General features: G+C 41.9%; 1 protein-coding gene across 1 annotated transcript; it reads left to right on the forward strand.

Annotated features, from left to right (window-relative positions):
- The first annotated feature begins 280 nt into the window (after nt 1-280).
- LOC146986181 (myosin heavy chain, fast skeletal muscle-like) lies at nt 281-10,241 on the forward strand. Its single transcript, XM_085779881.1, has 39 exons — nt 281-524; nt 600-743; nt 840-996; nt 1,084-1,111; nt 1,193-1,298; nt 1,393-1,485; nt 1,574-1,637; nt 1,718-1,816; nt 1,911-2,014; nt 2,134-2,272; nt 2,400-2,518; nt 2,729-2,878; nt 2,965-3,135; nt 3,231-3,531; nt 3,618-3,685; nt 3,785-3,872; nt 3,994-4,111; nt 4,212-4,335; nt 4,540-4,676; nt 4,770-5,025; nt 5,119-5,361; nt 5,445-5,621; nt 5,701-5,846; nt 5,951-6,041; nt 6,138-6,527; nt 6,622-6,748; nt 6,833-6,951; nt 7,032-7,228; nt 7,479-7,662; nt 7,758-7,923; nt 8,006-8,130; nt 8,227-8,535; nt 8,640-8,843; nt 8,943-9,068; nt 9,156-9,326; nt 9,424-9,528; nt 9,627-9,722; nt 9,846-9,977; nt 10,184-10,241. The coding sequence occupies exons 1-39, from the start codon at nt 318-320 to the stop codon at nt 10,202-10,204; spliced, it is 5,802 nt and encodes a 1,933-aa protein (XP_085636007.1). The 5' UTR covers nt 281-317; the 3' UTR covers nt 10,205-10,241.
- The last annotated feature ends 4,986 nt before the right edge of the window (nt 10,242-15,227 follow it).

The following is a 15,227-nucleotide window of genomic DNA, read 5'->3' on the forward strand; positions in this document are numbered from 1 at the left end:
CTGGAGAATATCAATGTTTTCATTTTAATATGTCTTTAAAATATGAATGTGTTGGATATATTTTGGAACAAATATTCTCTTTAAACGTATCTCTGTGTCTGAAAATAATACTATGTTTTTAGGATTGTGGAACATAACAACATTTTGACAGAGAGAGGTCAGGTATGAATATAGTTTGAATGTAATGCATTTTATATGAAACATTTGATTGAATTAAGTTATTTTTGGCTGTTCAGATTCATGAGCTGATGTAACCTCAAAAAGGTGTCCTAAAATTACTCTCATTTCATTTTACCTCACAGACATAAGCCGCCACCATGAGTACGGACGCAGAGATGGCCATTTATGGCAAAGCTGCCATTTACCTTCGTAAGCCAGAGAAGGAGAGAATTGAGGCTCAAAGCAAACCCTTTGATGCCAAGGCTGCCTGCTATGTGGCTGATGTCAAAGAGCTGTACCTGAAGGGAACAATCCTCAAGAAAGATGGTGGCAAAGTCACCGTCAAAGTCCTGGACACTCAGGAGGTTTGTATCATAAATTCAGAGTCATATATGAGTTAAATGTGATCAGCTCTCATTGTAACCAATTTCCTGTTGCAGGAGAAGACAGTTAAAGAGGATGACGTCTCTCAAATGAACCCTCCCAAGTACGACAAAATTGAGGATATGGCCATGATGACCTATCTCAATGAAGCATCTGTCCTGTATAACCTCAAAGAGCGTTATGCAGCATGGATGATCTACGTAAGACAATCTGCCAGATGATACACACAATATTGAAAATGATTATACTTGTAGGAAACCTAGGGTTAACTGTTTTAACTTTATGATCACTTTCAGACCTACTCTGGTTTGTTCTGTGCCACCGTGAACCCCTACAAGTGGCTCCCAGTGTACGATGCTGAAGTTGTGAATGCCTACAGAGGCAAGAAGCGTATGGAGGCTCCACCCCACATCTTCTCTGTCTCTGACAATGCTTACCAGAACATGCTTACTGGTACGTCCTCAACAGTATAAAATGTGTTAGTATGAGGTTTATGTTGTAGAAATAAGTGGTTAATCCCTTTATTTTGTGACTTAACAGACAGGGAGAACCAGTCTGTCTTGATCACGTAAGTTTCATTTTTGTTGACGTTTTTCCAAGATAATCAGATAGCTTGATCAAACTCTTACAAGTCTTTGTCTATACCTAGTGGAGAATCTGGTGCTGGAAAGACTGTCAACACCAAGCGTGTCATCCAGTACTTTGCCACAATCTCAGTTAGTGGTGGTGAAAAGAAGAAGGAGAGCCAAATGAAGGTATGTCACAATGACTCTGAATGTGTATTCAGTGCATATAGTATCTCCACAAGAAAAAACATATTTTGATATGATTTTGTCACTTGGATAATAGGGCTCACTGGAGGATCAGATTATTGCAGCCAATCCTCTGCTGGAGGCCTATGGTAATGCCAAAACTGTGAGGAATGACAACTCTTCTCGTTTCGTAAGTATGGAGAGATGTCATCAAGAGAAAATTCCTCTTACACATTACCAGTATCGGGATATTTTAACAACTGCTTTGTTCCAAACAGGGTAAATTCATCAGAATCCATTTCGGCACAACCGGCAAACTGGCTAGTGCTGATATTGAGACATGTAAGTAACAATCCTAAATTGAATACAAATGATTGGAGTTGAGAATTTTCCAGTTTGTGATTTAAGACCCACATTTGCAGATCTGCTGGAGAAGTCTAGAGTGTCATTCCAGCTCCCTGATGAGAGAGGCTACCACATCTTCTACCAGATGATGACCAACCACAAGCCTGAGCTGATTGGTAAGCAGATTAAGCTGCTGCACAAAGTTAAATATTCTTAGAGATTTCATTGAAAAACACTCTATTGAAACTTACCCCTTTTTTTCACCTGCAGAAATGTCACTCATCACAACAAACCCCTACGACTTCCCCATGTGCAGTCAGGGTCAGATCACTGTGGCCAGTATTGATGACAAAGAGGAGCTGGATGCCACTGATGTTAGTGATTTTCATTGTTAAAATCTTTACAATAATTTGTATGTTAATTATAAAAATGGCTTTCTGAATGTGTTTTGTGAAGTGATTACATATTCTGATGACACTTTTTGTGAACACAGAATGCCATTGATATCCTGGGCTTCACTGGTGAGGAGAAGATGGGCATCTACAAATTGACTGGTGCTGTGCTCCACCATGGTAACATGAAGTTCAAGCAGAAGCAGCGTGAGGAGCAGGCTGAGCCCGATGGCACAGAGGGTGAGGATTTATGATCATTCATGAAAAATGTGGTTGTAACAACAGATATTCTTGTCTGTCATTTGTTTCTATTATTAGCAGTCAGTGTGACATAAGTGTTAACTGTAAATCACTGAACTGTTTTCAGAGGCTGACAAGATTGCTTACCTGTTGGGTCTGAACTCTGCTGACATGCTGAAGGCTCTGTGCTATCCCAGAGTGAAGGTCGGAAATGAGTTTGTCACCAAGGGACAGACTGTGCCTCAGGTAAATATGAAGTATAATTTTCCTATCAAAACAAACATACTGTTATACTGATTCAAGGGAATCAGTATAACATCAAGTCCATGAAAGATCAAGAAATGCAATGCAGTTTAGCCATATTTTAAATGAGTTTTATACATGAAATGCGAAATGCTTTGACTTGAGCAGTATTACTATTATTAGGCAGTAAGTCATTTTTATGTTGTTATTTAGGTGAATAACTCAGTGACTGCCCTGGCCAAGTCTATCTATGAGAGGATGTTCTTGTGGATGGTCATCCGTATCAACCAGATGCTGGACACCAAGCAGCAAAGGAATTTCTTCATTGGTGTGCTGGATATCGCTGGCTTTGAAATCTTTGATGTAAGCTTCATTCACTATTTCAGCCTACAATACTTATCCTTCTTTTGGCATGTAAAGGATTAGGCTGACTATTTCTCCTCTAACAGTACAACAGCATGGAGCAGCTGTGTATCAACTTCACCAATGAGAAACTGCAACAGTTCTTCAACCATCACATGTTCGTCCTGGAGCAAGAGGAATACAAGAAGGAGGGTATTATCTGGGAGTTCATTGACTTTGGTATGGACTTGGCTGCCTGCATTGAGCTGATTGAGAAGGTACAGTTTAATTTCTGTGATATATTTAAAAAGTTTCCTCTGAATATTTAACAACAGCATCAGTTTGTGGTAAACCTCCTTCTGCTTTCTTCAAGCCCATGGGCATCTTCTCCATCCTTGAAGAGGAGTGCATGTTCCCCAAGGCCACTGACACATCCTTTAAGAATAAGCTGTATGACCAGCATCTTGGCAAAACCAAAGCTTTTGAGAAGCCAAAGCCAGCCAAGGGCAAGGTTGAGGCCCACTTCTCCCTGGTGCATTATGCTGGTACTGTGGACTACAATATCTCTGGCTGGCTGGACAAGAACAAGGACCCACTGAACGACTCTGTCGTGCAGCTGTACCAGAAGTCCCCTGTTAAACTGTTGGCATCCCTGTATCCACCTGTTGTTGAGGGTATGGTATTCATTCAGTGCATTAGAATTCTTTATCATTTTTTAAAAGACTAGATATGCATTCATGTGCTGTTAATCAAAACACAGAGACCGGTGGCAAGAAGGGAGGCAAGAAGAAGGGTGGCTCTATGCAGACTGTGTCTTCACAGTTCAGGGTAAGGTTGGCATTATACACTGAAAAATAACATCACATTTAACTTTAAAAATAAATGTAAGTGCTAGACTTCATGACAATTGCTATTTTCCACCTATAGGAGAACTTGGGCAAGCTGATGACTAACTTGAGGAGCACCCATCCTCACTTTGTGCGTTGTCTGATTCCCAATGAGTCCAAGACTCCAGGTACAAAAACACAATCTCCTTTTTGTCTGGGTGTGTTTGTTTTGTTTGGGGATGGTGTTGCAAGACTTCCAAACAATAACAATGTATTCACCATATTAACGGCCAAATCTCTGTTCCACAGGTCTGATGGAGAACTTCCTGGTCATCCACCAGCTCAGGTGTAACGGTGTGCTGGAGGGTATCAGAATCTGCAGGAAAGGTTTCCCCAGCAGAATCCTCTATGGTGACTTCAAGCAGAGGTATCAATATATAGTTTATTAAATATAGTTTAATAATTTTGTTTTGTTTAGGACAAGGTAAAGAAAATGCACAAACTGACCATTAAATCTCTCATAACAGATACAAGGTATTGAATGCCAGTGTCATCCCTGAGGGCCAGTTCATTGACAACAAGAAGGCGTCTGAGAAGCTGCTTGGATCAATTGATGTTAATCACGATGAGTACAGATTTGGACACACCAAGGTAGGCACCATGCATGATCTGTTATCATTCAGAATATTTACCAATGAGGATAGATTTTTACATTAGAAATACATCTAAATGAACAATCTACTTAATTGAAATTAATTTAGTGCAACAGCGGACCATGTGCATAGGACAAGTGTCATAGATGCAGAGCAGCCTTAATTAGGCCATTCATAAAATGTAAATTGTCTGTTTATTCAGGTGTTCTTCAAGGCTGGTCTGCTGGGTACCCTTGAGGAGATGAGAGATGAAAAACTGGCAGCTCTGGTCACCATGACTCAGGCTCTCTGCCGTGGATACCTCATGAGAAGGGAGTTTGTGAAGATGATGGAAAGAAGGCATGTTGGAAAAAACTACTTATCACACACACATGACAAAGTCATAGTAGGAATAATGATGATTTCCCTATAACACAAACGTCTGTTCTACAGGGAAAGCATTTTCACCATCCAGTACAACATCCGCTCCTTCATGAATGTCAAGCACTGGCCATGGATGAAGGTTTACTACAAGATCAAGCCTCTGCTGAAGAGTGCTGAAACTGAGAAGGAGCTGGCTAATATGAAGGAAAACTATGAGAAGATGACCAGCGACCTGGCTGCTGCCCTGGCCAAGAAGAAGGAACTGGAAGAGAAGATGGTGTCTCTTGTGCAGGAGAAGAATGATCTGCAGCTCCAAGTGGCATCTGTAAGTACATGTGAAAAGATAGCTGTGATTTCTGATGTTTCTGAAACAAGATTTTGATGTGCTAACAGAATACATTCATGCAACATGATCTAGGAAGGAGAGAATCTGTCAGATGCTGAGGAGAGATGTGAGGGACTCATCAAAAGCAAGATTCAGTTGGAGGCCAAACTCAAAGAGACAACTGAGAGACTGGAAGATGAAGAGGAAATCAATGCTGAGCTTACTGCTAAGAAGAGGAAGCTGGAGGATGAATGCTCTGAGCTGAAGAAGGATATTGATGACCTGGAGCTTACCTTGGCCAAGGTGGAAAAGGAGAAACATGCCACTGAGAACAAGGTTTGTCAACATGAATATCTTATAGATAAAGGGAAATCAGCACAATTAACTGCTGAATAACAAAATCTTTCTTGCAACCATAGGTGAAGAACCTGACAGAGGAGATGGCCTCTCAGGATGAGAGCATTGCTAAGCTGACTAAGGAGAAGAAAGCCCTCCAGGAGGCTCATCAGCAGACTCTTGACGACCTGCAGGCTGAGGAAGACAAAGTCAACACTCTGACCAAGGCCAAGACCAAGCTTGAACAGCAAGTTGATGATGTAAGTTTTTAAAGTCTATGACTTGGCAAAACAAGACCTTTCATGAACATATTAATTATTATTTCATATAAACTTGCAGCTTGAGGGTTCCCTGGAGCAAGAGAAGAAACTGCGTATGGACCTTGAGAGAGCTAAGAGAAAGCTCGAGGGTGACCTGAAACTGGCCCAGGAATCCATCATGGATCTTGAGAATGACAAACAGCAGTCTGATGAGAAGATCAAAAAGTAAGAGATTTAATTTTCTTCTCAATTTAAAAATAACTATCATGTTTGTTGACACACTCAGTAGGTTGCATATACTCATACACTGCACTTTCTTACTTACACAGGAAGGACTTTGAAATCAGCCAGCTCCTCAGCAAGATCGAGGATGAGCAGTCACTGGGTGCTCAGCTCCAGAAGAAGATCAAGGAGCTTCAGGTAATGACACTGATAGAATGCATTGGTGCATACCTTTGATATGTTTTATTTTAATGTTCACTGTTCACTGAAAGACAACATATTTACATTAAACAGGCCCGTATTGAGGAACTGGAGGAAGAGATTGAGGCTGAGCGCGCTGCTCGTGCCAAGGTTGAGAAGCAGAGGGCTGACCTCTCCAGGGAACTTGAGGAGATCAGTGAGAGGCTGGAGGAGGCCGGTGGTGCCACTGCTGCTCAGATTGAGATGAACAAGAAGCGTGAGGCTGAGTTCCAGAAGCTGCGTCGTGACCTGGAGGAGTCCACTCTGCAGCATGAAGCTACTGCTTCTGCTCTTCGTAAGAAGCAGGCTGACAGTGTCGCTGAGCTGGGAGAGCAGATCGACAACCTCCAGCGTGTCAAGCAGAAGCTTGAGAAGGAAAAGAGTGAATACAAGATGGAGATTGATGATCTCTCCAGCAACATGGAGGCTGTGGCCAAAGCAAAGGTAAATGATATATTAAATCGCAATTTGATAATTAGATAGTGTAATAACTGAGGGATTCATGAATAAAACTGTTTCTATTCTTTCTCGACTCAAGGGAAATCTTGAAAAGATGTGCCGTACTCTTGAGGACCAACTTAGTGAACTGAAGACCAAGAATGATGAAAATGTCCGCCAAAACAATGACCTGAGTGCACAGAGAGCACGTCTCCAGACAGAAAATGGTTTGTTCAACACACTGTTTACCTACAGTAATCTTCAGTGTAGAATGAAGCCATACTAATGTTTGATGATAATTATTAAACTAGGTGAGTTCGGCCGTCAAATTGAGGAGAAGGAGGCTCTTGTCTCCCAGCTGACCAGAGGCAAACAGGCCTTCACTCAGCAGATTGAGGAGCTGAAGAGACAGATTGAAGAGGAGGTTAAGGTAAGGAAACTAAACATGTGCCCTGGTTTTAAATGGCATTTGGGCATTTGGTGCATTCAAGCATACATTTCTTTCACTAGGCCAAGAATGCTCTTGCTCATGGAGTGCAATCAGCTCGCCATGACTGTGACCTGCTGAGGGAACAGTTTGAGGAGGAGCAGGAGGCCAAGGCTGAGCTGCAGCGTGGAATGTCCAAGGCCAACAGTGAGGTGGCTCAGTGGAGAACTAAGTACGAAACTGATGCTATCCAGCGCACTGAGGAGCTTGAGGAGGCCAAGTGAGTACTGCTCAAACAATAAAATGACAGATATTGGTATCAATAAGTATTTTTAACAAAGTAATTTTGTTGCATTTTCTAAAATAATAAGTAACACTTGACACTGCAGTAATGGTCAGTGGTCTTAACATAGTGGCTGTTAAAAATAACATCTAACAATATATGTAACTATCTAAATATTATGTAAATGGCTCTAGTAAATTTAAAGTTTTTAAGGACTGACAAGAAAATGTAACATTTTTTAAAATAGGAAAAAGCTGGCTCAGCGCCTTCAGGACGCTGAGGAGCAGATCGAGGCTGTGAATTCCAAGTGTGCCTCTCTGGAGAAAACCAAACAGAGGCTCCAGAGTGAGGTGGAGGACCTCATGATTGATGTTGAGAGGGCTAATGGACTGGCTGCTAACCTGGACAAGAAGCAGAGGAACTTTGACAAGGTACTAATGTTAATCTTGTGTGGCCAAGTCAAATAAATTTGTTTCTTTTCACATTAGTACATAACTAATGAAACCATATTAATTTTGTCACTCAGGTGTTGGCAGAGTGGAAGCAAAAGTATGAGGAGGGTCAGGCCGAGCTTGAAGGAGCTCAGAAGGAAGCTCGTTCTCTCAGCACTGAACTGTTCAAGATGAAGAACTCATATGAGGAAGCTCTGGATCACCTGGAGACCATGAAGCGTGAAAACAAGAACCTGCAGCGTGAGTTCCTGCCTCATTGCATTGGAAACTAGGTTTAAATTTTGAGGCTTACTGATTACTAACCACACATCTATCTCTGCAGAGGAGATCTCAGATCTGACTGAACAGATGGGTGAGACTGGCAAGAGCATCCATGAGCTGGAGAAGGCCAAGAAGCAGGTGGAGACAGAGAAGTCTGAGATCCAGACAGCTCTTGAGGAGGCTGAGGTAAAAAAGAAAAAAAATTATCTGAGGAGATAAAAATCAACATACTGTGAAAGATCTCAGGATAAGGATGAACATTTTATTCTTTGATGTCAATAGGGAACTCTGGAACACGAAGAGTCTAAGATCCTGCGTGTCCAGCTGGAGCTCAACCAGATTAAGGGTGAGGTGGACAGGAAGCTGGCAGAAAAAGATGAGGAGATGGAGCAGATCAAGAGGAACAGCCAGAGGGTGATTGACTCCATGCAGGGTACTCTGGATTCTGAGGTCAGGAGCAGGAACGACGCCCTGAGAATCAAGAAGAAGATGGAGGGAGATCTGAATGAGATGGAGATTCAGCTGAGCCATGCCAATCGCCAGGCTTCTGAGTCCCAGAAGCAGCTGAGGAATGTGCAGGCACAGCTCAAGGTATTGTTGTCATAGTGCTGCTGCACAAACTACAGTATAGTGAGTGGTCCCACAAAAGATGTCAGTGGTGTTAATCTGAATATTTGAATATACTTTTGAACTAGGATGCCCAACTGCACCTTGATGATGCTGTCAGAGCCCAGGAAGACCTCAAGGAACAGGCTGCCATGGTGGACCGCAGAAATGGTCTTATGGTGTCTGAAATTGAGGAACTTAGAGCTGCTCTGGAACAGACAGAGAGAGGCCGCAAGGTCGCTGAACAGGAGCTGGTGGACGCCAGTGAGCGTGTTGGACTTCTGCACTCTCAGGTGAAGATCATTTCAACAATTTAAAAAACAAAAAAGGTTTAATGATGCAAAAATGAGGCATGTTATCACTTAAGTGACATTTCTCTTTAAATCTCTTAGAACACCAGCCTTATAAACACCAAGAAGAAGCTTGAGTCTGACCTGGTTCAGGTCCAGAGTGAAGTTGATGACTGCGTTCAGGAAGCAAGGAATGCAGAGGAGAAGGCAAAGAAAGCCATCACCGATGTAGGTTTAAATTTCATTTGGTCATAGTATTACTCCAGTCAAAATGTGTTTTTATGAGATTTCTAATCCTATTTATATATTCTCTAGGCTGCCATGATGGCTGAGGAGCTGAAGAAGGAGCAGGATACTAGCGCTCACCTGGAGAGGATGAAGAAGAACCTGGAGGTTGCTGTCAAGGACCTGCAGCACCGTCTGGATGAGGCTGAGAACCTGGCCATGAAGGGTGGCAAGAAGCAGCTCCAGAAACTCGAGTCTAGGGTACAACAGTCATGTTAATGTTTTGCCAGATTGGTAGAAGTAAAAATATATACAAAATACATTTTTAATATTGCATATATCTTCCTGTTTTCTGAAGGTGCGTGAGCTGGAGACAGAGGTTGAGGCTGAGCAGAGACGTGGAGCAGATGCTGTTAAGGGTGTCCGCAAGTATGAGAGGAGGGTGAAGGAGCTCACCTATCAGGTAATGCTCTGATCACATTTAATATATACAATATAAATCCATCAAATATCAGTTTACTTCGCATTATAACATTTAAATATTAATATTTCATATTACAGACTGAGGAGGACAAGAAAAACGTTGCCAGGCTGCAGGATCTGGTCGACAAGCTGCAGCTCAAGGTGAAGGCCTACAAGAGGCAGGCTGAGGAATCGGTAAGGGCAAAACATGCATTCAAAACACAGGAATTTCATAGCATGTCGTATTTCAATGCACAGTATATACTTTATGCTGGCCCTTTTGAAAATTTAAACATTTTACAATATATTGTATTCCAGGAGGAGCAGGCCAATGTTCATCTGTCCAAGTGCAGGAAGGTCCAGCATGAGCTGGAGGAGGCTGAGGAGCGTGCTGACATTGCTGAGTCCCAGGTCAACAAGCTCAGAGCCAAGAGCCGTGACTCTGGCAAGGTAAAGACATAAGCTTAATGGAATTCATATATAGAATATCTATCAAAGCCCATACTCCAAATATCAAATTTATGACACTCTTTTTGAAAACAAATTCCATGAATAATGCTGCAAATGAACCACAACATGTACTCAGAGTGTGAAATTAATTATGCAAATATGTACTGCAAACATTCATCCATTGTCTTTTTTTTTTTTTTTTTCAGGGAAAAGAGGCAGCTGAATAAGCACCCTAGAAAGCACCCTAGCTGATTGGCTGTTTCTATTCATATAATATGAAGTGAAATATTCCAAATAAAACTGTTTTTCATGTTAAATTGCTGTGTGTGTTGATTTGAATGAGAAAGATTTGAATATGAGAAAGAGTAACTATGAAATTTGGGTTAAATAATAAATAAATATGATATCTGGAGTCAGATCTGCATTGCATACTTCAAATGTGTGAAGTACAGTAGTAGTAGACGTATTGAAGACCACTGGGACATTGTCTACAACAGCCTTATGGATTTGTATGACTTTCTTTTCTTTTATATGAACACTGGACCACACTCTTGCAAAAAAAAAAAACAACTTTACCACTTGAAAAATGAGTTAAGGGACATAAAAATCTACAATCTACAACATAAAAATTGGGCTATTTCGCCTGCCAAAAACGGATTCATGCCTCTGGTATTGAACATAGAGTGATATGTTGCCCCAAAATGACTTTATATCACTCAGCAGAGTAAAATTCATAAGATTTGACATCAACTAGTACTTTTTACCACTTGAAAAATGAGTAAAGGGACACTCAGCCTCTTCTGTGTGTGCACTGTTATTGTCACTTATTTACAGCCCTAAATGCAGCTGAATCAGTGTGTTACTTTCACTTAGCAGATGCAGGATAGGTCCAAGTTACTCATTTGTAAAACAATAAGTCAGTGACTCACAGTCCTATTTGCTAAATTCAAGAGAATGAAAGGGAAGGACTCACGCTGTCACTGACCCAGGTGAATACGTAATCTGTTCCAGCTTCTTGTTGGTTTTTTGGCTGTATGTTTGTCCGTATGACTGTCTGTTCAAAATAGCCTACTTTTTTTTTCTCAAAACTTATTCAATCAGTTCAATCATTATGTATCACGAGTGGACACAGGCAAGGCCAGGCATGGCAGGGCATGGCCGGGCAAGGCAAGGCAGGCGGCAGTCGGTGCAGATAGATGGAGCTCCGGTGGATCTGTGGAAACACAGACAGAGTGCGAGACACCAAAGCCCAACTACAAAGTGCAACAGAAAATGATAATGACAGTTCAAAATGTGCTGAGATGTGTGGAGAGGAGAGGAGAGGAGAGGACAGGACATAACCAGATGTGTCCCCCAGCAGTCTAAGCCAAAAAAAAAAAAAAAAAAGGTTCAGAGCTACCTGGACCAACCAGAACTAAACAGGTCAGATCATGTTCATAAAGATGTCAAATGAGGTTTTCTCATTACATTCTGATGATTACGTTTCATTACAGGGTAAAATACTTTCTTCAACATGTGGGGCTAGCTCTGCTGAGGGCAACACCTCTATGTAGCTAGGCTACAATACCAGGGACTGGATATAAACATGGCATACTGGCTGGTTTGGCAGCAATGAACTTCTGGCACGATACCGGTACTTCAGGTCTTGAGGAACATCCTGAATCCTGGCTGGCAGGGCCCGCTTCGGTGGTCCGGGGAGGTGGCTGGCGTGTCGTAGCCGGTCGTAGCGTCGAGGCGGCTAGCTGCCTGTCTTGAAAGATAAGCTAAGCTAACTTCCTTTCATTGTCCCTTTGTTCCAAGTGTTTTCAGTTTCGTGGTTCCTGTGCTGTTGTTTCCTTTACAGTCTATGGTTGTTTCTGAAAGGGTCAGATCAGAGCGATAGATAAAACAGAGTGGCGACACTCCCATAGGACTCCGTTGTAAAAAAAAAAAATGGCGGGCCGACTTCCGGGTTATGGAGCCCTCAATAGTTCCAAACATTCCTCCCGTGGCGCTGGACCACGTCTGTTTCTATGACTGCACAGCAAGAAACTACTGAGCTACGTTGATGAAATACCGACCAATTTTAAGTCATAAAGTGGTAATAATCTTTCCCAAGTACAGTAACCATGTTGACTTAACAAAATAAAAATTATAAGACTGATCGGTTCATTGAAAAACATTTATTTATTTATGTAACTGTGGTGATTTCAGTCCGTAGCCCAGAAGCAGCCCTGCTCACTTCAAACAAACTAATGCCACTGCCACAGTTGTTAAATTTCATCAATGAGACCAACATTAATCTCCTAAAAAGAATTTAACCAGCCAGCAGTAAACCTCTAAAAGCGTGCGGATACGTACTTGGCTCGTTTTCTCCGACGGGAGGACGGACGGTCAGCCCCGGCAGATCAGCTCAGCAGAGCGGCTGCTGCTGTAACAGCCGCTGCCCCTGGTCCCCGGTCGGGGCTCACACAGACTCTGCACTTCTCCCAGAACAAACATCGGTGCAAGTTCCCAACAAACATTATGAACTGACCACAGACTCTGGATTAAACGGTGACTTTCTTGCATGAAAAAAATATTAACGGCGCTAAAGCCAGGTTTTGGCATCTTTACTGCTGTGGCTCGATTGCCGCGAAATGGCGATATCGATGCTAATTTCTGTTAGCCCGTCTATGAGGTTTTGCATTATACGTTTATTTATACATTAAGCTAGCGGGCTTTATGTTTAGTTGTGATACTGGCTGTGTGTGTTTTGAACGTTGTTTCAAACTGTGTGGGTTTGATTTAACATCTTTGATGCTTAAATATATATATTCCCGCTTAATATTGCTTTACTCCTCTTGAAAACCTCAAAAACCTTGAAGCAAGAAGATTTTGCCTTTTGTTTGAAAACTATACAGTAATTCAGTAACAGTTGTTTGTACGGTTTATTTTTTAATATTTACCGTCCAAAAGCAAGCTCAGTGCTGTCTGTCCCATAGAAGAACATGACAGCGGCAGCCTCGTTTGGAACTACATGAACCATGTGACCGCGCATGGCGGCGACATCACAAGCTGTCGCCACTCTGATATATCTATGCTCTGGGTCAGATATCCCCACCCCCTCATTTGCATATTGCAGCTTGAAGCAAAGACGTTAGGAAAATAAAAGTATCAGGAAATAGCCTATGGGCGTTAGGAAATAAAAGTCTCCTGAAAAAATGAAACAGTTGTTTTAAAAATAAAAATATAAATGGTAGCCTATATTCATATTTAATTTACTTTTTTTGTAAATATTTTATAGCCTACATAGGTTATTCATGTATTTATCATACGATTTATCTAGTATCGGGACTCTCCCACTTCTTTTTAACAAAGGCTGGGGTCACCCTCCCCTCCAGTCCACGGGCAGCACGTCCTGTCCCATTGCTCTTTGTTGGGACACATTTGCTTTATTAAAGCAGAAGTAAGCAGAATGTTTGTGTTAATATAAGTCTTAAATAGTTATATCTTCCGACAGGAATCATTTACATAGAGTGTTTGGTCCGAAACACGGGTCTGTCAGTCACTCTGCTCTGCTGTAAGCCGAGGAGAAAACTTTTCTTGTATCCTACAACATTTAGGCTATCCAATGAGGAGAGAGAACAGCATGAAGGGCTGTGTGTGCAGCCAAGGGATGCGCGCAGTGGCGTAGGCAGAATTTTGATTTTGGGTGGGCCAGTACAAAATTGGATGGGCCATCTTTTCTCAGAATGACAGTAGTGCATTCCATATAGCGCGCATCACTGTTAACCATTTTATTGCACAACTTTTTTCTCTTTTTTTTTGTAACTTGCTATTGACACAATATTTGATAGTACATACAGATGAAATGATCTTTCCTGCCACTATGATGATAAACTGTATTTAACTGTAGGCTACCTATGTAAACAATAAAACTCAGTAACTAATCACACAGGCAGCTCCATGTTGTCCCTGTGTGATGTTCAGGGACAGGTCAGGACAGTCTGAGGACAGACAGCTCTGAGGTTGAATTTTACTTCAAACTTTATTTATTTGTATAGCACCTTTCATACATATAAAAATGCAACACAAAGTGCTTTACAGTGTTAAAAGTGTTGAAGTCCTATGAAAATGAAATGCACCTGTGACTGTAGCTACGTCTTGACCACATGTCAGCTGATCAGCTGTAGTAGAGGAAACTCCGCTCCACCGCGAGGAGCGCTTTTTTTCTTCTTTTTTTTAAATTAAGCTCCGGTAGCGACCGGCTACGAGAGGATACTGTAAACCAGCGCAGATCCGCTGTATTTATCAAAGCGTCACCATGCTGAAACACCGGGTCTGTTTGAGCTGCGTTCATGAAGTTAGAGGCTATTCAAACTCTTCAGGCAGTGATCAGTTATCAGTGTCTGCAGCTTTTTGACTCGTTACTCACTGGTCTCGGTGTTTTAGCGACCGTGCTACATGGCTGAGTCCAGTATTATACACTACAACAGGTAACATTGTCTCTTTTCACCTCCTCTCTCCCTTGTGTGCTCAGTGCGCTGCACCAACGTTTTAAACAGAGATCCGCTACATGTCTGTCGGCCTTGTTTGTTTATATTTCACAGAACAACTCCCATTGAAAACGATCGATTAACTGCAGTTAATTTAATTTAATCAATTAATTTTTTCTTCTTATGAAACGTGGACGGGCGGGCCAGTGATTCGTGTGGGCGGCACTGGCCCAGCCAGGCCCACTCCTGCCTACGCGCCTGGATGCGCGTGAATGTGGTGACGTAGGGACGAGGACCAATAGATCCATGACGAGGGCGGGGACTGCTAACTCCATCGGCTGACAAGAAGTTAGCCAAAACAACCGGATCGCTTACTTCTGCTTTCATTTTTCTATCTGTCAGACCCCATGGCTTTTTTCATTAACGCTCATGTTAACTACACATTATTAATCATTAGTTAAGTGTCACTAAATCATCATTTACAACACATTCACAATTGCCTTGTAAGTTATGAACACAGTTTAATAAATATTTTAATATTGTGCATTGTACATCAAGTAGGCTACTATATTAATTAAGCCTACACATTATTTATTTTTTACAGTAGTTACAATATGTTAATCAACCACTTTTTTTTTCCATTATGGACCATCCTCAGGTCTAGACTAATGTTGGACCAGTCCAGCAGTCATCTCACTGGGCCTCCTCCCTTAAGCCTCCTTTTTCTTTCTTTCTGCCTCCCTTTCATCCTCTTAACTCCGCCTCGCTGAAGTCAACACATCGAGAAACACCA

Source organism: Trachurus japonicus, chromosome 6, assembly GCF_045865225.1.
Source record: "Trachurus japonicus isolate A0001 chromosome 6, Traja_1.0".
NCBI classification, from domain to species: Eukaryota; Metazoa; Chordata; class Actinopteri; order Carangiformes; family Carangidae; genus Trachurus; species Trachurus japonicus.

Bases quoted from the DNA above. Each gene is read 5' to 3' on its own strand.
- LOC146986181 (XM_085779881.1), top strand. From the start codon at position 318: ATGAGTACGGACGCAGAGATGGCCATTTATGGCAAAGCTGCCATTTAC. The intron at 2,273-2,399 runs GTGAGGATTTAT...AACTGTTTTCAG, and splicing joins TGAGCCCGATGGCACAGAGG to AGGCTGACAAGATTGCTTAC. The intron at 6,042-6,137 runs GTAATGACACTG...TACATTAAACAG, and splicing joins AGAAGATCAAGGAGCTTCAG to GCCCGTATTGAGGAACTGGA.